This window comes from Crinia signifera, chromosome 3 (assembly GCF_055691185.1).
Source record: "Crinia signifera chromosome 3, ASM5569118v1, whole genome shotgun sequence".
Classification (NCBI taxonomy): Eukaryota; Metazoa; Chordata; class Amphibia; order Anura; family Myobatrachidae; genus Crinia; species Crinia signifera.
The window spans coordinates 133,310,175-133,331,682 of NC_139219.1; the positions used below are offsets into that span (position 1 = coordinate 133,310,175).

Here is a 21,508-nt window from a genome sequence, read left to right on the forward strand (position 1 = left end):
GGTGCCCATAGCAACCAACCAGGTTCTGATTATAATTTTCTAGGATACAATAGAGAAATTATAGCTAGAATGATTGGTTGTTATGGGCAATTTACCCACTTTTTATGTTAAGAGGCTTAAGTAAAGTTACCCTGTAGTGTCACAGCACCAGGAGGCCACAGTATGTCCAGGCCTGCAGTAGATGTATGTATACTGTATAATTTAAATGTTTTTGCCTTAACAGCATAGAAATGTAAGGCACAGTAAATAAATTAGAAGTATGGAACACAGAGCCCATGTACAGCGAGTGAATCAGTATGCTTTATAAAATGTAAAAAGTCTGAGGTGTGAACATTAGGCATAGAAAGTGCCCTGTCCTGCTTCTAAGAAACCTTCCAAATCCCTTTATGCTTCAGTTACAAGAAGACCAATCTAAATATAGGGGATAACAGAAAGCCTGTTGTAAGTGTTATTACTAAGCGCAGCCTATAACATGAATATACAGGATACTAGAGCCTGTTACTGCCAATAATACCATGTGGGCACTACACCATGTCCTAATGATCTCATTTCTGGGTTTATATTTTGGTAACAAATTTCGATATTTCGATGAATGCTATTCATAGAATATCTATCTATGAAAATACGAGAAAAGTTACATTTATTTCATTTTAAAAACAAATTCTATTTGCTATTATTGTTAGAAATGTGTAAATTGCCACATACTGTAAGTGATGTGTTGGGCATACACTATACAATTATTTGGTCAATCTGCCAAACGTTTGCAAACTGACCAGATAATTGCTCTCAGTGAAAAAGAGGCACATGCCAAAAAATTACTTTTTTTTTTTAATAGTATAATGAAATATAATACAGTACCAGTGATTTGTATTATGCTGATGGGGAGAAATGGGCACATGCTACTATGTCAGAAGTTATGATAGCAGATGCTAGATGGCAGAAGCTACTTGATGGCAGCAAAAAAGTCTACTGTATGTAGCATGTTCCTCTTTGCCACTGAGTACATTATGTATGTATGTATGCATGTATGCATGCATGCATGTATGTATGTATGTATGTATGTATGTATGCATGCATGCATGTATGTATGTATGTATGTATGTATGTAGGTATGACCTATTTGAAAACACTGATTGGCTGGCCATGCCAGATCATCCAGCATGTTTGTCCAAAGCAATGTTTTTAAGTTGCAAGTTCCTTAACTTGGGAGGAATTGGGAAATGTCTCCTCTATGGGATTGAGGAACTCAGATATTGTTTGGCCATACATTCTGAGATACCAAATGTATGCCCATGATATCTGATTGGTGAACGTATGTCAGATAAAATGTTTATCGGCCTGAAAGGCAATTTTATCTGAGCCTGTATGCCCCACTTCAGTCGATATTATAGCTGATCTCCTTTACATATCTGTCAAGCTACAAAATACTGTAGTACAAATATATTACCTTTGCAAACTGCAGTTTCCACACACTTGAAGAGGTTAATTTCCCAGTCCCAGATCTATGCATAGCCGCCATGGTGTAGATTTCTAGTGCATTCTTTTGCTTGGATTTCAGAAGTGCTAATGATGTTCTTGTGCTGAGCCCCGCAGGATTGGGATTGCAAGAGCTAATACACCATGCAGCATAAACAGATGACTTTAATGATTCCTGCTCTGTATGGCTGGGCTTGGCGTAATTGAGGAAACACCAGCTAACAGTGGTAGTAGTTCGTAGACTGGGAAACTGGGGGATTTGCTGAACATCTGATCGATCTTTTATCAATATCCTTGAAGCCCCATCAGCTGCACAAGATCTCTCTGACATCTGCATTAGAATTCCAACAGACAGACTTTTGCTTGTAAGTGGCTCATCCTCAAGAATTTCACTTGATGTCCTCTGTGGGCTTAAGCTCATATCTGAAGCAGTGTCTTCATTTTCAAACTCATCTGGTGACATTCGTCCCTCTGGAGCATCACTGGACTTACCCTCAGGCAATGATGTTTCTACAGAAGATGATGTACTGAGTGGTGAATTTGACAATGAAGGTGACGGAGTTTGTGTGACAGAAGTAAGAATGTCCTTTTGCTCTGTGGTGCGACCTTGCCTCACCAACTGAGGCTTTGAGGTTCTTGACAAATCCTTTTTTATGTCAGAATTAGTTAGTTCTACTGCACTTAGTTCTTTAACAATTTGTCCATACATCTTCTCCTCCTTCACTCTTTTTTGCTGCTTTGTTTCCATAAAAAGCTCTAAACTACTGGCAGGGGAAAGCATCCGTTTGCCTCCTCCAAAAGTAGATGCACTGTCAGATGTGGACACCAAGCATAACGGGATTGCAGAGTCTAGACCCAGTGGCAATGTACGTGGCACTTTCCATAGAGGATATTGTTCCAGATCACCACAAGGTCCTAGCATATGAGCAATGTTGAATCCCAAACCTTTCATAGATGCATTTGTTTCCATTATCCTTTGTGATGTGCTTCCATCCACTCTGCAAATGACTATGGAAGGGCTATGGGTTTGTGAGTGTGTAACAAGAAGTTGAGAAATGCTAGTGTACATAACACTTCCATATGATGGCACATGTGTCTGAATTCTAACTGGAACTACAGGCCCTGCCAAAGCTTGAAGAGAGCCAATGCTTGGTGAGACAGATAATTGCTGGTCAGAAGAGGAGTCACTTGACCCACCACTGTGATCTCTCTGTAGTTTTGAAATAATATTTTTAGATTTCTTGGAGGATGAGGATGATGACTCTAAGTATGGCTGGTAGCTTTTTTCCACACTATGTATATAATTAAGAGGTTTGCATGCAATAGGATCTTGAGCAGTATCAAGGTAATAAGATGAGTGCAATTCAGAGCTGGTAGATGGCTTAAAATATGTGTTTTGCAAATGATGTTGGAAATGTCTTTGCAAAGGATCTATGCAAGATGGCCACATAAGAGGATGATGTGCTGGCATTTGGGCCATGCATACAGAGGTGTAAGGTAACTGAAATGTGTTGTGAACTGGTGGATATAAAATTTTCTCAGGATGTGGAAATGAATGCTGTTGTTCTGCCAAATGTCTCTTAGGTATATAAGAAGACTGAGTTCCTACAGGATTTCTTAATGTATCATGGCTAGTAAAGGACTGTTGTGAATAATGAGATGAGGTACATGTAGGTTGTGCAGAAGTGCCAACAGACACATTTCCAGCTTCCTCATGAAGATTTATTGAAGCTGACATTGAAGATGAAGGAGAATGCTGCCAAGCAATCTGTGATGACCTGCGACTACTATATACTTGATCAGATTGTTCTTGATTTCCAAGCTCTTGCTCTGTCTGGGAGTTTTCAGGGAAACCACTAAAAGAAGCTTGACGAACAAGAAAGCATTTTTTCCGTTCACGAGCTGGAGACAAAGTTGTAGTGATAGCACCAGGGACTGAAGCGTGAGTAAGATTTCCATAGTCAAAAGACTTACTTCGAATTTCAGGTATTTCGGTTAGAAGAGGACATGGTATTTGCTCAGAAGAAGAGCGTCTCATTTCTTTCTGATGGTGTTGGTTAGGTACAGAAAGGGAATAAGCTCCAGGAGGAACAGTTAAGAACTCTGGTGGCCTTCCAATATCATCCTGCTTACTGGGAACTATAGATTTGATGATTTCTTCCCTTTCAAAAGACATTGAAAAGCTTGAGCTGTGTGACAAATTACTCTCCTGACTTGGGCTACGAGAGAGACTTGTACCTGTTGACTCAAAGCTGGATTCTCCAGATGAATTCTCCATATCAGCTAAACGAAGACGTTTCTTTTTTGGAGGCAATTTCTCTGCAGGAAGTTGTGAAAGAGTTTCACTTCTTTGGGGCCATTGAAATTCTTCTGGTGGCTTTTCAGGCTCTTTAACAGGAATTTCTGGCTCTTTCTCAGGTTTGTCAGGTTCCTCTGTAACACGGATCTCAGGAACTGTGATATTGTGTTGGCGAACCAATTTGGGTGGCATATGATATGTAGACTGTTGAGGGTGTTGAGATGGAGAAGGCCTGCCTGTAGATTCAATAATATCTGGTGTCTGAGTCCAGTCTGGACTCATAGAAGACATTGTATTTCCACTGTCACAAGTCTCAGAGGGTGAGCAGGCTTTATCTGGCTGGCCAGTTAGAAGTTCTGTTGACTCAGACCTTTCAAAAGAGTTAGGTCTGCTCAAAGAGTTAGTGTGTTGAATTACTGATATGACATTGCCAGGAGGTTTCCTATTGATTATGTCTGTTACTTTATCCGTGTCTGAAGAGGATTCATCTAATACAGGTACAGGACTGTCCATTTGTTGATGTGATCTACAAATGTCAAAACGGTCTAGTGGCCCACTGTACACATACTCTTGTCCCCCAATTGAAAATCCAACCCTGGGAGATTCTTGACTTTGAGATTTTGAATCAAAATCCAAGATGGCAGGACTACCTGCTGAGCTGCTCATTGCACTACATGGCACAGAAACATCTTCCTCATCTCCAACACTCTTCTCTTTCCTGCGCTTCCTGTTTTCAATCATTGTTCCAAACCGAGGGGGTGAAGGAGCTGCAACATCTATAAAATATTCAGCTCCTGGTTTCATGCCACCTATATACTGCCTATCTCTATATCCCTGTTTGTGAGCTTCATGTTCTTCCCACCTTTTAGGATGCATTCCTGAGACATGGTATTCGTACACTGAAGATATTTTCTTTTCTTTCTCATGCATTGTTTTTCTGCAGTAAGCAGCAGCTGCATTTTTGGAAATCCTTGTATATGCCTCAAAATCAGAGTGACCCTCCAAGACCAATGGTAACTCAAAAGCACCTTGCCTCCTAAGCAGTCGTTGATGAGGAATACCTGTTGTACCTGGATAAAATACATCATCAGAACCAGTAATACATTCATCAAATGAGTGGCTTCCTCTTATAGATGGAGGGATGCTTAAACTTGCTCCTGAAGATGTTGGCATTGAGTTGCTTCTTATAAGTGGGGATGTATCTCCGGAAGCTTCTAAAAGTACTGCTGTTTGGCCCTGCTGCATTTCTGGATATACTTTAGAGTCACTTTCAGCAGATTCTGCAATAAGGTGAGTTTTTTGCAATTCAGAAGAATGGATGCCAGACAATCTTGTCTTTATACTTTTTAACTTGCTATGATCTAAAAATCCTTCTCTCTTTGTCATAAACTGTGAAATGTGTTCCTCAATCATACTGGCATTAACAATTGATATATTGGCTTCTTGACTTTGTAGTGAAGATCTGGGGCTCATTCTACAGTATTTACCGAAAATAATTTCTTCATAAGAGGTTGCATTGGTATTTGGAGGGCTTATATTCTGTTCTGCACTTTCTGAACGTGAAAAGTAACCTGAATCAGTGCTGCCTTTACTGTGTGGGCTCAAAAGATTTACGGACTTTTCGGAGTCATGCCCTTTCTTTTCTGAAAGTTTTAGTGCAAGTTTTTGCCTGGCAGTATGTGGTTCATCACTTTTTCCACTTATTGATGGGCTGTGCATTAAATCAGATGCCACATAATGAGAGCTTTCACTTTGCAGGTGAATGCCACTTCTTGGGACTATCAGAATTGGCACTTTTATTGAGCCTCCTAAAGATTCTTCTGAAGTATGGAAACCTGGATCTAAATATTCCCCACCTCTAACACCAATATCCACTGGAATTTGTGAAATGGGGCTCAATTTTCCAGAGTCTTCAACTAATAATAATGTCTCTTCATCAGTGTCTGTGCTCTGTTCCCCATCCGAATGTATTTCAGTTTCTACGTCAATGCAGGATGCCTCCAAATCTAGCTTGGAAACAGAAGAGTCTGTAAAAGGAACCAACCCCGCTTTAATGGCGTGTGCATGTGACTTCCTGTGCTTATATAAGTTGCTTTTTGTTTTGAAGGAGAAACCACAGGGTACACATGGGTATGGACGCTCTCCTGTGTGAGATCTTATATGTTTCTTCAGCACGCTTGGTTTGGCACAAGCCCGTGTACAATACGGACATATATACTTGCCAGGTTTTTTGGGCTTTTGCTCCTTTTTGTAGGTTTCTTCTGACTGTTCAATAGATTTCTGTGAATATTGGCTGTATGAAGATGCAAGTGCTGAAAATTTCTTCCTTGAGAATGATGCACTGTGTCCATGCATTCGAAAGAATAAGTCTTCTGGAGAAACAGGCAGGTGACTATGATAAGGGTAGGCATGCCCCTCAAGACTCTGATGAGGCTTCATGCTGTGCACTAACCTTTGTGGGTGAAGAGTGTGTTGGGGAAAAGAAAGTGAGTGCCGGTGAGTGTATGAGCCAGAACGCTTCTGTGTATATTGCTTCTCTGGCATTTGTTGGGTAGTTTCACTTTGTGATCCTGTTTTCAAAGAGCTATAATGCTGTACTGATGCTGGGTTGGTAGTATGCTCAGCATTAACCTGTGGCTGCCTTTCTCCTTCTTGAAAAGTGCTCATTGTAACAATGGCTGGATTCTCCTGTCTCCATCTGCTTGATACTTTGTCAGATTCTCCACACCTTGAGGTAGATTCTTGCCCTAATACAGTGTCTCCAGAGTCCATTTTGATTCACTTGGTCTTCAGTGTTAGCTTACTTTAATGCTATACAGACACATGGAGTGTGACTGACTTTGCTTGTTAAATCAGTGTCACTCTCATTTTTCCCAAAGTCCTTTACAAGTTAGCTACTGTGCGTCTGTAGCAATGTTCCCATGTAGTAGTATATATGTATTAAACGAAGGGGTCATGCATGACCATAAGATTCTCAAGTATGGCCTTGATGATTCTTGATATATGCTGAGCAAGATATGGAAACTCCAGGTATTTCTGCTAAGCCGTTTAAAGTGCAGTTCTAGGCGTTGCCAACATAGCTGTAAAACCTAAAAGACAAATAAAACAACGTGTAAATTCCCTTATTAGGACATAACTGCAGAATCACACATACGATTAATAATTAATAGCAAAATAAAAAGAACACTTTTAACAGCTCACATGACTTCTTAAAATGCTGTGTTACAGGGTTATCTAAAGTATTATGTATTGCAATGGAAAAGTGGTTTTTTTTTGTGTGTGTTTTATTTTGGAATTCTTGCCAAGATGGCTAATGACAATATTTTCCATACTGCATGAATGCTTATAAAGCATGTGTGCTATACAACCTGTTTCACTCAATAGAAATAAATGCCATTACAAATAGTACTTTAAATATAAAGTGAAAAGCCCCTGCCTACTAAATACTACTACTCTTATGATGTGTACACACGGTAGATATGCCGTGCTATGCGAGTCCCAAAACGATCAGATCATATCGGGACTCGCATTGCACGGCATGCTGCAGAGGCATGATTTACACTATTTAGTGCAGACAGGAGTGCGCATCGGCAGCGCATCGGGCTCCCAAGCCCTAAAAAAACACACAATCAGCATGCGATATGGCTTTCGAAGTTCACTATATCAGCAACATTGGAAGCCATATCGCACCGTGTGTACTCACTATAAGACTCACATTGGGCAGATGTACTAAATCTACCAACCAATTGGCTTTAGTCATTTTTCAAACCCAGCCTTTAAAAGTTGGGAGCTGATTGGCACATAAGATGAGACCTCTCGTTCTGACCACTCAAGGAGCTTTTTAAACCGTTCATCAACTAATGTGCCTGCATACACACGTATACAATCATTGGGCCAATAATCACATGTGTATACCCAGCATTAGCCTCATTAACGCAAAATAAAATATCTAGGAAGTTATGCCATAATGATGTTTAGTGGCAGCTTTTTTTACGCAGTCCACTATGAGATCTCAAATTAGCAACCCAAGCTGAATTAGCCCCATAATACGTACACACTGTACGATAACCACAAAATGTCGTTATGGCTGGTTGATATCAGGCATGTCATTAAAAAATGTCGTCTAGGGACAGATTAACATTAGGGTGGATGGAGCTGCAACTCCAGGCCTACACATTAAAATAGGCCCATCATCATGACAGCATGATGATCACCAGAAAGACACCAGCTGACCACATGGTTGGCCATAAATGATATGCAGTTTTATTTTACACATTCATGCAATGTCTGTACTTGTTATATATTTTGGGAGACACTGGGGCTTATAGTCCATGGGTTCTACAGGCCTACATGGCATTGGCCTCGCCTCCTCCACTTATCATAATAAGCCCTTGAACATTTTCAGCTCCAGGCCAGTTAGGATCTTATTAAGTAAAACTTAAGTCAAACCACTAGACCTAAAATATAGGTACACTTTACAATACAGCTACCACAAATATTCTCCAATATATAAAATCAGGAGTTCAGTATACAAAATACATCTGGGATTATAGTATGAACCATGGCATCCTGTCCTTATAGCTGTGTACACAAAGGGGCGATTTCAGCACATATCGCTGGCAATATGGCGCCGAGCGATCATATTGCCAGTGATTTCATGTGCTGAGGAAGATAAATCACCAGGAGCACGCACCCGCTGCCAGCCCTTCATGGTCGATGGTCACAGGAGCATGCTCCTCCGATTATGGCTAGAAATCGCTGGTCGCTGACACTGTGCACCAGCAACCAGCCAGCCTAGTCAAAATGAGGTAGAGACAGAATAGCTTGCATTTTTCAGCCAAACTCGCTGGTCGCTGATGAAAACGATACACTGAGCAATATATTGCTGAGCGATTTTAAGCCAAAATTGCTCAGCAACCAAATCGCACCTTGTGTAAACTGCTTAATGCTGTGTACACACAGGGGCAAAATATTGCTCAGTGTCTCCCTTTTATCAACGACCAGAGATGGTCACTGATGAAAGAGAACCTCTGCCGGGGGAGCCGCAGAGGGAATCAGCTGCGATCATAAGGGTGCTAAAAATGGGAGGGCGCACCTGGCGATTTATCACCGGTGCACACTCCAATCACTGGCAATATGGTCACTCAGCGACAGTCAGTGTGAAATACTGTGTTTTGTAACAGGGAACAATAGCCTTTCTTATACATCGCAGCAGATTCCGTTGAGCTTTACAATGGTAGACAGTGATAAAACAAACTGGGTCACAACAGAAAGACTTGGAGGTAGGAGAGCCCTGCTGCAAGCTTACAATCTATAAGGGCATAGGAGGGAAACCCAAGGACAGGCATCAGTAATAGCATAGCAGTACAAGATTATTTTCATAAGGTATACATTTAATTTTTTAAGCTTAGTGGTATTATACTTTATATTGTTTATCTATCACATTCAGATTATATAACAGTCTTTACAGCAAAATGAACATTTTATTTACAGTACAGTATGCCTTTAATTCATATAGGAATATTTACAGCATGTCTGAATTCTGTTCTAGAAGAGTTGCTTATGACCTGGTAAGTGTCCCTCCCTCAGACATTGCCTGGTTATCTAACTATACTATACTCCTCCAGTAATGAGTGCCAGGTATTTGCTTTGAAGATTGAGTAATGCTGTAGCTCTGTGATTTTCTCCATAAGACTTACATATTGTTTATGACTTTAGAACAGAACCGCTATCAATTATTATTATTATTTTTTCTTAAGAATTCATTACAATTTTTATGGGTAAGTTTAGTACAGTATATGCACTTATCATTTTACACACACATTTCAGTCAGGTGGAATATGCTGCAGTCATGGAGAGCTCTTACACTAACACTGAAAGGTGTTACCTAGAGATTTAAAGTGCCCATACGTTTTGGACTAGACCTCATTGCATCCAGTTCAAAGTGCATGCGATATGCTAAGGCAGCATGCGTTTTGAATAAGATGCAATGCGATCTAGTCCAAAAAGTACATGCTGCGCATCCTTTTTTGACCTTGTGATATGACGTATGCAGGAGTGCACATCGTAACACAAGGTAAAATAGCACAGTGTGTGGGCACCTCTAGTAGAACATCCTGTCATAGTAACACAATATACTGTAAATTATACTACTTTAAACAAAAGCAAGATAAACAAGTATTTGTATGTACCTGTTTCCATCAGGAAGTTCATACACATGGCTGTGCTTTCTGTAGTTTTCTGTAGAAGAAAATTATTTCATTAGAATAAAAGAGTAACAAAAATTCACTTTATCAATCAGTAAAGAAACTGTGCGACCATAAAAAGCATGGGAGAATATACTCAACTTTTTAATTCCTTTACACGTAAGTTTTTGGGCAGACCTCATGTTTGCATAATGAAAATCATTGCACCCAGCGGCCAAGAATAACAAACACAGGAAATGAAGAGTGAAAGTTAGCTATTTGTTCTCAGTGAGAATCTCGCTATTATTACACTCATCTTTACCTGTCACCTTTCTTAACTCCTTTGTATTACTTCACTTTATCACGATCTATATTGTATGCACAATAATGAGGATTGTACACTTATTTGCACAATGGAAGTAGAACAGTTTGGTAAAGCAATTTTAGATGTATGGAAGAAACGGTGAAGAATTTTATTCAGGTCACAGAAATCCAGTTTAACAGGCATTATGTTATGTGTAAGAATTCACTGTGGCATTGTTCCTTGCAATACAAAAATGTAACAGCTGAACACAAATGACATTATGGGTGAGATTTAATAGGATGAGTGATTCAGAAAGTGAGAGATTTGGTGAGAAATCTCCAGTTTTTTAAAAGCGGCTTGATTTTGCAGTGTAAATGATTGACGCTTTAAAAAAACCTGGAGATTTCTTACCAAATCTCTCACTTTCTGAATCTCTCAACCTATTAAATCTCACCCTATAACTTTTTATCAACATAATTGAAATTTACACTAATATTACCAGTTCCATATTTAGAAAAACAAATGTGAATAAAATGCTACAGAACACTAACAAGAGTCAAATATACAGAATTCAACTTGTTTCTGATCTATATCAACACCTTTTTTTAGCAGGCAAATTGCTGAGAAAGCTGCTTGCATACTTATCTCCTTCAGACACAAATATTCACAGTGATACACAGACTGATTTAGAAACCGGAGTGCTGAAAGAGCATCTACTGTTTCATATATTGCAATATTTAAATGTACGCTTATACTGTAGTATTATTTACGTCAATGTTGCAGAAACAATCATTTGTTTGCACATTCTGCAAAAATGCTTCCTGTTCTTGGATGATTTGGCTATGACGCATACATGTCATTAGTGTTGAGAGTTCTCTAAAAGTGGGAACCACAAATGAAAATAAAATATTTTAAAATGAGGTGAGGGACACTTTCTGCCATTTGTCATACATGATGTATGATAGATCACGTACCCCCCCACACACACAGCTGCCATCATTATGTTGTTGCCCAAGACTAGCCTTGGTTCGAAGGAATGGCATTTAGACATGTAATAACAAAATCTTTGATGATTCACACATTACAGTAATACATACTGTTAATAATGACAATGCTGTACTGGCAATTATAGCCACTGTGGTGTAGCAGGAATAGAGAGTAGAAGCTTCATTTTACTGTATCCTATATAATAAAAGGCTAACACTGCTCCTCACCTCTATGGAAGGAAATGAAGTGTTTTGTGTTGTGGCAGATACTAGATGGCCCCAGACGGAGCCAATCAAGTGTTTCTCCATTCTGCACCCACTGTCGCTGGTGCTGACAGTATTAGTATTATTATTGTTCAGTTTTTAAATAAAAGCAACTATTATTTATTTAAATTTATAAAGGCGGAGAGGTACCAAACCTTGAAGAGAGATAAAGGGCCTGATTCAGACCTGCTCACTAGGCTGCGTATATTCGCTGCCTAGCAAGAAGGTGGCAAACTCTAAACACTAATGACATTTATACCTATGCTCTGCCGATCTCGCGCCCACCCGAACCCCCGCTCTATGCTGCGAAAGGATGTGTTCACATACACATCCGCTCTATTGCGGCCATAAAGCTCATTTGATGGTTGCTCACCATCAAATGATTTTTCCTCTATTCGGTATGAAAAGTTAGCCTAGACTTACTCTTCATATGACCGCTTTTGGCTGAATTTAGGGCGGGCGCTGAAATCATATGTCATCATCCGCCCGTCCCAAGCAGACATTCCATTATTTAGTTTCCATGGGCACGCCCACCATTTTTGTGGGCACGCCCGCCCCCTGTCTGTCACTCATTTTGCAAATGCCGAATGAGTGACAGGCATGCGCACACTCCCACCATCGGAGACAGGCGCCAAATTCCGTCCTGTATGAACAGGTCTGAATCAGCCCCAAAATACTAACAAATCTGCTTCTAATTGCCATTTTAAAAATTTACAGTAGAAACTGATTGGTTGGTACTTTACCTCTCTCCAAAGTTTGATACATCCATTTTTTTTTTTAAATACCAAATCCTACAAATGTGATGTCATTTATTCTAGTGTTTAAATTGTATTTAATGAAAGCAAAAAACTGAAAAAACTATTAAACATTAGAACAGACCCAGAAAAAATTTACTTTAATGTCAGTATCAACCAACGCATAAAAAAGGTAATGTATTTGACCCTTTCTAATGTACCATTCAAGATGTTCTGGAATATTTGTCATAACATGCCATTGTGACATTTTGTCTTATTTTTATAATACATTAAAAGGAATGACCATTGTAATAACACCTAAATATTATTCTAAGCACTTTGTGCCCATATTTATATTGGCTTTCAATAAGGAAGAAAAGTACGTAATACTTTTTGGTCACTGCGATGTTGTCCATTACATGATTCGCTAAAATTACTTCACTTCCTTATTTAAATGTGGAAAATCTGATAATAAAATCAACAGGGAACGGAGATGTTATTTTTTTCTCCTCCACAACTTACACAATTGGACAGGAAAATCAATATGTCTCCAAATAAACAATTTTAATGCTATGTGAGATGCCAATTAGTTTAGCTGAGCAGGTACAGCATATGAAGATAAAGTGGCATATAGCAAAAGACTTAAGGTCCATACACACTGGGCGATTATGGCCAGCGTGTATGGTGCACAATGATGGGGAAAATAGCTGGGCTGAAAAATGCTCAGTGCATACACACTGAGCATGTTCCCCCTGCCCAGCCATTTTCCCTGAGGGTGGATGGCTTTCCACAGCAGGACGCTTGCTCATCTGTTAATACCAGCAGATGAGTGGCGGCCGGCAGTGATGATGCGGGAGCGCGCTGCAGCACTCATGGCTCCTGGCTGCCCTGTACACACTGGGCAGCTTTCATGCTAAAAGACACTCAGACGAAAAAAATGAGGGGCTTTCACATGAAGGTGCAATGTTTGTATTTAATTGCTTGACAGGGCATTCTATAATAAAAACATAGGGGTAACTTTAAGATGGGCGTTCTATTGAAGATGGTATGTTGCCCATAGTAACCAGTCAAAAACTACTTATTTTTTATTTAGCACCTCCTAGAATATAATAGAATTGGATGCCCATAGTCACTTCCATCTTCAATAGAACTCCCACCTTAGTAAATAAAACTCATAGATCTTTGCAAAATGCAGAGTACATAAATGGAAAACGGACTATGAACCGTACTACTGGGCACAGCTTTACCTACTGGCCTAGCAGCCTCACAGGGCTGATATTCAGGGAGCCTTGGAGTTATGTGAGTAGGGGATTGTATGATCAGATGTAGAAATGAAGTCTATGCTTTGGTTTGTCTTGGTCAGTGGTCTCCAACCTTAATTGGGCGCGAGATACTCGTGACAAATGAAACCTCTTGTAGAGCTACCAAAATGTTTGAATATAAAAACTGTATAATAGCCAGAAAATGTCCCTTACACATTATGCCACACACCAGAACATTATACCACACACGTAATGACCCTAACACATTATGCCACACACCTCAATGCCCCTGACACAATATGACTCATTCCACAATGCTCCTGACAAATTGTGCCACAAACTGCAATGACCCTGACACAATTTGCCGTACACCCCAATACACTTGACACAATATGCTGCACACATTATGCCACAAATTGAAATGCCCGTGACACAAGATGCCGCATACCCCAATGCCCCAGACACAATATGCTGCATACCCCAATGCACCATATGATGGAGGGTAGTAGAAGGGTCTGGCTTTTGCAATGATCTCAGTGCTTCCTGTCCTCATAATTCGTTGCTCTCTCATCCACAATCAGATTGGACCCTTCCTGCAATACTCAGGTTGTGGTCTCCCTCTGTCTCTGGAAAGCAGAAGTGACTCTTGGTCCCAAATGTTATCCCTGTGTTGCTTCACCCAATAGAGTATACGACCATACATTACTGAGCCGCCTGATCTCATCTGATCTCAGCAGCTAAACAGTTATTGGCCAGATCAGTACCTACCGGGTTACTGATAGGGAATATCTGGTGCCATATCAACAACAGGTGACCGCACAACACCAGGTACCACAGGAAAGACCATTTTCTGTTCTTTTTCCTGATCCCCTCTATACTCCATGTCTTACAGCATGTATCCGCAATTGTTGTGAACTCTACTTACCATATATACTCGAGTATAAGCCTACTTTTCAGAACATTTTTTTATGCTGGAAAAAGCCCCCCTCGGCTTATACTCGAGTGAGGGTCCCCACTTGAGTCAATACGTTTTCCCAGTTTTTTTTGTTGTAAAATTAGGTGCCTCGGCTTATATTCGGGTCGACTTATACTCGAGTATATACGGTATATTACTCCGTACCACATGTTACTACTATAACACCCGGACGTTGATAATATACCAATCCACAGGGGGTGGTCCCCTAGGTTAAATCATTTTCGCCAACCCATTGTGATCCATTGTGATAGATTATTGTTCTTTATTTATTCTTATTGTTACTTACGATTTGAACGTATTTATGCTTCATTAATTTAATTTATTTTTTGACGCCTCATTTAGACGCACATATATTTTAAGTGAACCCCAATAAAAGTTATATATTAACTCAATCACTTTACATCTTGCACATTTTTTGTATAAGAGTGCCCCCAGTTTTGTTCTTCCTTGGTCCTTTCTTTGGACACATTTTTTCATACAGCTTTATTGCTGAACTTTTTTGGGAGCACCACCAATCCAGCACCACTGACAACATCAGTCACCATTGGTCGCATGTTGGTATATTTGAGTATCAAGTGTTATTATTATTTATCACCTATCCACCACATAATTTTGCTTGTGACGATCCCTCTTCGTCTTCCAAGCATACCCCAATGCCCCTGACACAATATGTCGCACACCATAATGCCCCATACATAATATGCTGCACACCATAATACCCCTGACACATTATGCCATTGGTGTTATGCTCAATGCCAGGTTATAAATGCTAGTTGCCAGGGGTGACATGCTCGATCCCAGGGTTAGAATGCTTGTTGCCAGGGGTGTCATGCTCGATGCCAGGGGTGTAAAGCTTGTTGCAAGGGGATTCCCTGGTATAAACGTTAGCACTCCCAGCCCTTCTGGGTAATGCTGTAGAGCTGTGATCCCTCTGTTAGACTGTCTGTCACCTCCAAGAGGGGGGAGTGCTACAGTCAGCTGGGTAGGTGAACAGGTGGGCTGGGTAGAAGTGGTGTGTACAAAGGAGTAGTGATGCGTGCGGATGACCAATAAGCAGGGGTCGAGCCACCCGATTTGCTGTGGCACACTACCAGTAGCTTGCGAGTGACAGGTTGGCGCACAGTTCTATGTAGTATGTGGGAGTGTATTATTCACAAACTCTATGTACATCACATAGCATCTTGGCAACCACATGTTTTAGTAAATGCAGGATGCAAGCAATCTAGTAAACATGGCCCTACTTACTTCTTAAGGGCCCCTTGAGATGTTGTGAGATTTGACCCAATTCAGGTGGATTGAGTCAATTTATCTGACAAAATCTGATGTGCCTGACTGACAAAATCTGATGTGTCTGATGTGTAGGACACAATGACAATCCTGTGCCATTGGGTATAACCAAGAGATTGATTCTCCTGCACATAGGATCAATCTCGAGTCAATCAGGTCCAACTTGTTGAACAATAAGTTTGACAAGTGTAAGGGGGCCTTTAAGCAAAAACATTACTTATTTAATAAACTTATCAGCCCCTTAAGTCACATTAAAAGAGCAATGTGCTATAGCGATCTCCTGGGTTTAGCCAATTGACATTGGATACCACCGTACCAATTATTTACAATGGAGCTACTGTCTTTAGCAAGCTCAAAGGTTTTGCATTGTGGACTGTAACCCTGTTAGTACACACTAGGCGATGTGTTGTCTGATCAATTTCTGTTGTTTTTTTTTTGGGGGGGGGGGTTGTATGTGCAGCACTCAGCAAGTTACAGCATACGTTTGAATGCAGACGTGAACAATGTATCACATGATATATTATTATCGGGCAATCATATATACAGTATATATATATATTGTGATCCACAATTGCTGACTCCATCCACCACTAAAAACAAGTGACCTGGTTCATCTTTATCCCGAGACGTCCACCTCCAAAAACATCTTGGACATTCCACATTTTGGGTTTCAAAATTCATCCCTAATTATCCAAGGAGAATGAAAGGAGGACTGTCGATCCGGGACCCTTGAGCCTTTGAAATCGTAAGGCAAACCGAACCTAAAATCGTCACAGCATATCGATTTGGCCAATACAACAACCTGAGCCATGGGATGATAATATATTCGTCAGTTTTATTACACCCTCATAATGGACTATCGCTATCTTTACCTCAAAAGAACATGAGTTACATTTGTAGCTAATTGATTCACACTTATGAGATATTTTTATTAATGTAATTTTATTATTTTTTTATATATATATGTATTTGTATGTATTTATTATATATTTTTTCATAATTAAAATATTATTTTTAGAGAACCGTGTAAAGAATTATTAAGACAGCAGGCGCTGACACAAACCATTTTCTTTTTATATCCAACGTTTTGGGTACGTGACAAGACCCTGTGTCAGCTGCCTTTAATTGCGCAACACACACCAGTTTAAAACTTTTTCTTTAGTTAATAGGATGCATCTCACTATTAAACACATTTAATATATATTACATATAAGAAAAACACATCTGGCTATTTAAGCACAACTTCTGGGTGATTAGCAAATTCATTACCCTACAACCTTATTGACTTAAGAGAAACAATCTGTTTGTATATTAAATTCAAATTCAAACTGTTTCAAACCAGCACTGTTTGATCAGCTTGTCCATCTTCTTTTCATAGATATGTGATGCATGAACAAGCTTGTCAGCTATGCCATTCATAAACTTATGAATTTTTTTGCCTATATTGCCAAATACATTAGACTATAAAAATCCTCTTCAGGTGCCAAACAGGAAAAACCTGGTGTTAGTGCCAGTGTATAAATCAATTTCCATATTTTATGAATGTCTTAAATCATATTGCAATATTTGCACAATCATTAATGCATGTAATGTTAATCATAGCCCCATCTTTGCTGCACCTACGCCAAACAGCCCCTCTTACCAGGTCGTATGAGACTCTGCTAGTGTTGGGCAACTTTAATTTACAAAAATGTAATGTGACTACAATGCACCGGGAGACTGTACTGATTAATCTGATGTGCAAAATATCTGTGTGCGACTGAGTCTCAGAATCAGTATTTGAAGTGCTACATTGCAGTGGCCACAGGATTTTGTATGTCACGTTCCATTGCATTTCATATGCAGCAGCGTTGTGACTTAGATGCACGTTTTGAAAACAAAATACACCCGACATTAGCACGGGACCTGGCAGCTCATTTGTGCCAGGCATCTCACGCTATATGGCGTACTCTGGCTAGATGGATGAAGACATATCAGTATGTGATGCTGATCTTTTTTATTTGTAAACTGAATAAGTCAGTACAGTCTGACAGATGTATTAATGCAGATTTTCATAGGGACACAATGCCACTCTAATTGCAGTGGCAAACATTCACATAAATTGTCAGTTTTGACAAATAGCTATTTATTACATTTCCCTTTAGGGTTTTGTCTTTAAATATTCCTATACCTTAGTGAATAAATTACAGTTTACAGTAACACTTTTACACTACCAAAAATGCATTCACATTTTACCATGTAAATGAACTGCAAGAATGTACAAGTGTCTGACAAAGCAATCGGCAGCACTTTCATTTTTCCTAGTAATTAACAACTTTAACAGCTGACATTGCTGAAACCCAATTCAAAAGAACGAGAATTCATTGAAGTGAATCAAACACAACTTGGATCTATATTTCATTAAGTTCATGTGATGTTTGAAATCAAAGATATATCTTAAATAAAATTAGTAGAAGAGTATTGTCAGCAGCTTGGTGGCACAGAAATTAGGTGAATAACCTGTAAGCATATGGACGTATAAATGGGAAGAAGGCTCAGTGCAGTTTGGGAAGGGACAGCACAGCATATTTGCCTTCTTCAGATATGTAGGCAATGCTTACACACATCTCCATTGATTTCAGCACTGCCAATGTGCAGATCTGTGTATGTGATAATGGGCCTAAGTCAGAATGGATTGCTGGAGAAAAAAGGTTTTGCCTGCAATCAAAACGTCTCCCAGACAGAAAGAAAAAATGTCTCTTGTAAAATTACAATCGTATCGCAAATAGTGATCCAAATGCAATAACTGAACCATCAAACAGTTTTTTCTATCTGCGCCAGTCTAGGGCTTCCAATTATCTGCTTAAGAATCCGGCTGGACTTGTTCACAGCTGACGTCAGAGACTCACGCGAAAAACACCTGGTCATACCTGAGTATTAACAAACACCCCCAGAAAATGCCATATTTCTGTCCCTAATGCCGGCTAGATCCTTTTAGATTCCTGTAGATCAAACTGCGACTACACATGGATATTTATTCGCTAATTATCGCCATGCATTGGCACTGCCAATGCTGCGTATTTGCAGTCGTTCCATAATCTAATCTCTGATTAGTGATCAATGCTGAATTAGCCCAGTGTTCACAGTGCCATGTAAACCACAGCGTAATTTATATGCTTTGGTCATTTGGGTGCATGGACTGCATTGCGTTAGGCAGCGTTCCCAGAAAAGGGAGACCTTTTTTTTTTATTTGTGTCCTTCTTAAGTAACCATGAGAGTAAAGCCCCACACACGAAATCCACTGCAGTGGCCGAATTGAATGTACACACTGAATGATATTGGTAAGCGATATCGTGCAGTGACATCTACGGTACCTGCTGAACATGTGGTTCATTGGCAGGGTTGGCTGGTTTAAGCCACCTTTGTTTAAACCACTCTGTTTTTTTTTTTAAATATGTAGTGACTACAGGCACAATACCATTACATCTTTAAAATAAAGCCTATTGTAATGAAATCCCTGGTGTTATTCCACATTGTTGCTGCTTGTGGTCTTAATCTAAGTAAACTGAACCAATGCAGTATATCACACACACAACAGAGATATAGGGAGGGGATTCAGATGAGCGGTGCTAAGTCTGCTTAGCATCAATCCTCTCACCCAACATTCGTTAATGTATTTCCCATTATTAAACAACTTTGGACTGCTGAATCATCTTCAGCTAGTGTAGAAAGATTTTTTTTCTACTTTTGGTTTAGTTCATTCGAAACACAGGGAACTTAAAAAGCATCTAAACTAGTGTTCTTATTCAAAATGTTTAATGACAGTGACATATCCAGTGCTAATGCTTAACTCATTGTGTTTGTGCGTTTCTCTGAAAATTACTTTTGCATTTGCTATATAGCCAAAATCGACCCACAAGTTCAATAATAAATAAATGGACGTATCATTGGAAACTGGGAGATATTTTACAATATATTTCTAGCAGGCCTCAATTCCGTTAATATTTGCCTACTCTCTCACAATGCGGAGAAGACTCTTGAGCCACTAAAATGTTATCACGACCGACCCATTATTTAAAAAAGTGTTTTTGACTTGATGACATGATTACTTGATAATGTATCATCAAGCACTACCCAACTATTTCCCTATCTCTCCATCCCATCTTCAGAAAGGAAGTGTAGGCAAGCATGTCTGAATTTCTTTTGAAGCCCATTAATTGAATATCTGTTTTTGGAGACATCATACACAAATAGGCCTGGAGGGATTTTCAATAGGTAAAAAAAAACACAAACAAAAAAATCACTATCAAATCACTAAGAAAAGTAATTCCACAAATTTGCATACAACAGTTTAGACCTGGCAACTGATGTCCACATTTCATGCTTCAATATCACACATAGACTAAAAGTGGATGGAAAATGTTTCCCGAAAAGCAAGGCACATTCCCAGAGTCAAACTAAACACAGACTTATTTCCACAGGATGGCTATAAAAATGTTACATGGTGCCAAATTCATCTCTTTAAACACCTCCTTTGCTGGCAAAAGCTATTGGCCTGACCCTGGATAGTCTCTTATTGAACAAGTTAATTGTATGTGTGGGATGCCAAGATACAAAGCACATTGAACTGTGCTGGCTAATGTTCCCATTGTGTTCACGTGGATAAGGAAAATATTCCTACTTGATTCAACTCTATTAGTTACAAATCCATGTCTGGTAAACAGTGTTACTTACTGCAAACCATCCACGTGTATCATTTGTGAATCAAAGAAAGGCTCAGCCTTTGGCTATGACATGCCATCATCATATGTACCGGTATGTCTACTGTATGTGCCTGCTATTGGCATCCTGTAAGGCCATGCTTTAGAGTCTTACCAAGTTTTAATCTATTCTAAAAACTAGGTTTGTATAAAACTGTTTAATAATAGGGAAAAAATGGGAAGTCCATTTTAATGAGGACATTTTCAAATGACACTTTACACACACACACACACACACACACACACACACACACACACACACACACACACACACACATATATATACTGCAATACAGGGGAATCTCCCTTCCTGCAGGCATACCCTAACTGTTACCCCAGTGCCTAACAATGAACCTCCCATTCTGTAGCCTAACGTGAATTCTCCATTCCCTGCAGAATGCCAACATTACACATATTAACATTGTGAACATGTCTGCAGATACCAACGTGGTCAATGGCGACAATTCAAAAATGTTGACATAACTGCTGATTTTGTGGTGTATAGGTAAACATTATGATTGCATGCCCAACAATACACAAGGTCTTAGATTTGATCCAGTATGCACCTTCCATTAAATCTCATAAGGAAACTAGATAACAACTATATGCTACGAACAGTACAAGATGATCAATATGTAGCCAACTTGTATGTCGGCAAAGAGACCCTCTTTTCTAGATGTACATTTTGGTAGGTTACAAGGACATTATCCTAACTATTGAAAACACAACAAAGAACATATCAGGAATTCAGAAATGTTCCTTAAAACCTAGTGGTTAATCGTATTGTCCCGATGGTTTGTGTGCAGACATCACTAAGAACCACAGGAGAATTACTTGCATATGCTGAGTAATACCACTTTCAGACAGAATAATAACCAAAACCTGGGTATTTCCTAGATACAAAAACCTGGGTAAGACTCAACTAAAAGCTCTGACCCCCTTTCACACAGCACAAAAAAACGGTGAATTTCCTGCCCTTTCACACAGAAGCCGGAT

General features: G+C 39.5%; 1 protein-coding gene across 5 annotated transcripts in view; it reads right to left on the reverse strand.

The window, feature by feature from the left end:
• HIVEP2 (HIVEP zinc finger 2) overlaps nucleotides 1-21,508 on the reverse strand; it is a 197,020-nt gene that overhangs the window by 26,511 nt on the left and 149,001 nt on the right. For all 5 annotated transcript variants that reach the window (XM_083176539.1, XM_083176540.1, XM_083176541.1 and 2 more), the window contains 2 exons: nucleotides 9,967-10,015; nucleotides 1,448-6,864 (listed from right to left, as the gene is read on the reverse strand). In XM_083176539.1, coding sequence (XP_083032665.1) covers nucleotides 1,448-6,547 — 5,100 coding nt within the window. In that variant the 5' untranslated portion in view covers nucleotides 6,548-6,864; nucleotides 9,967-10,015. The remainder of the gene's footprint in view (nucleotides 1-1,447; nucleotides 6,865-9,966; nucleotides 10,016-21,508) is intronic.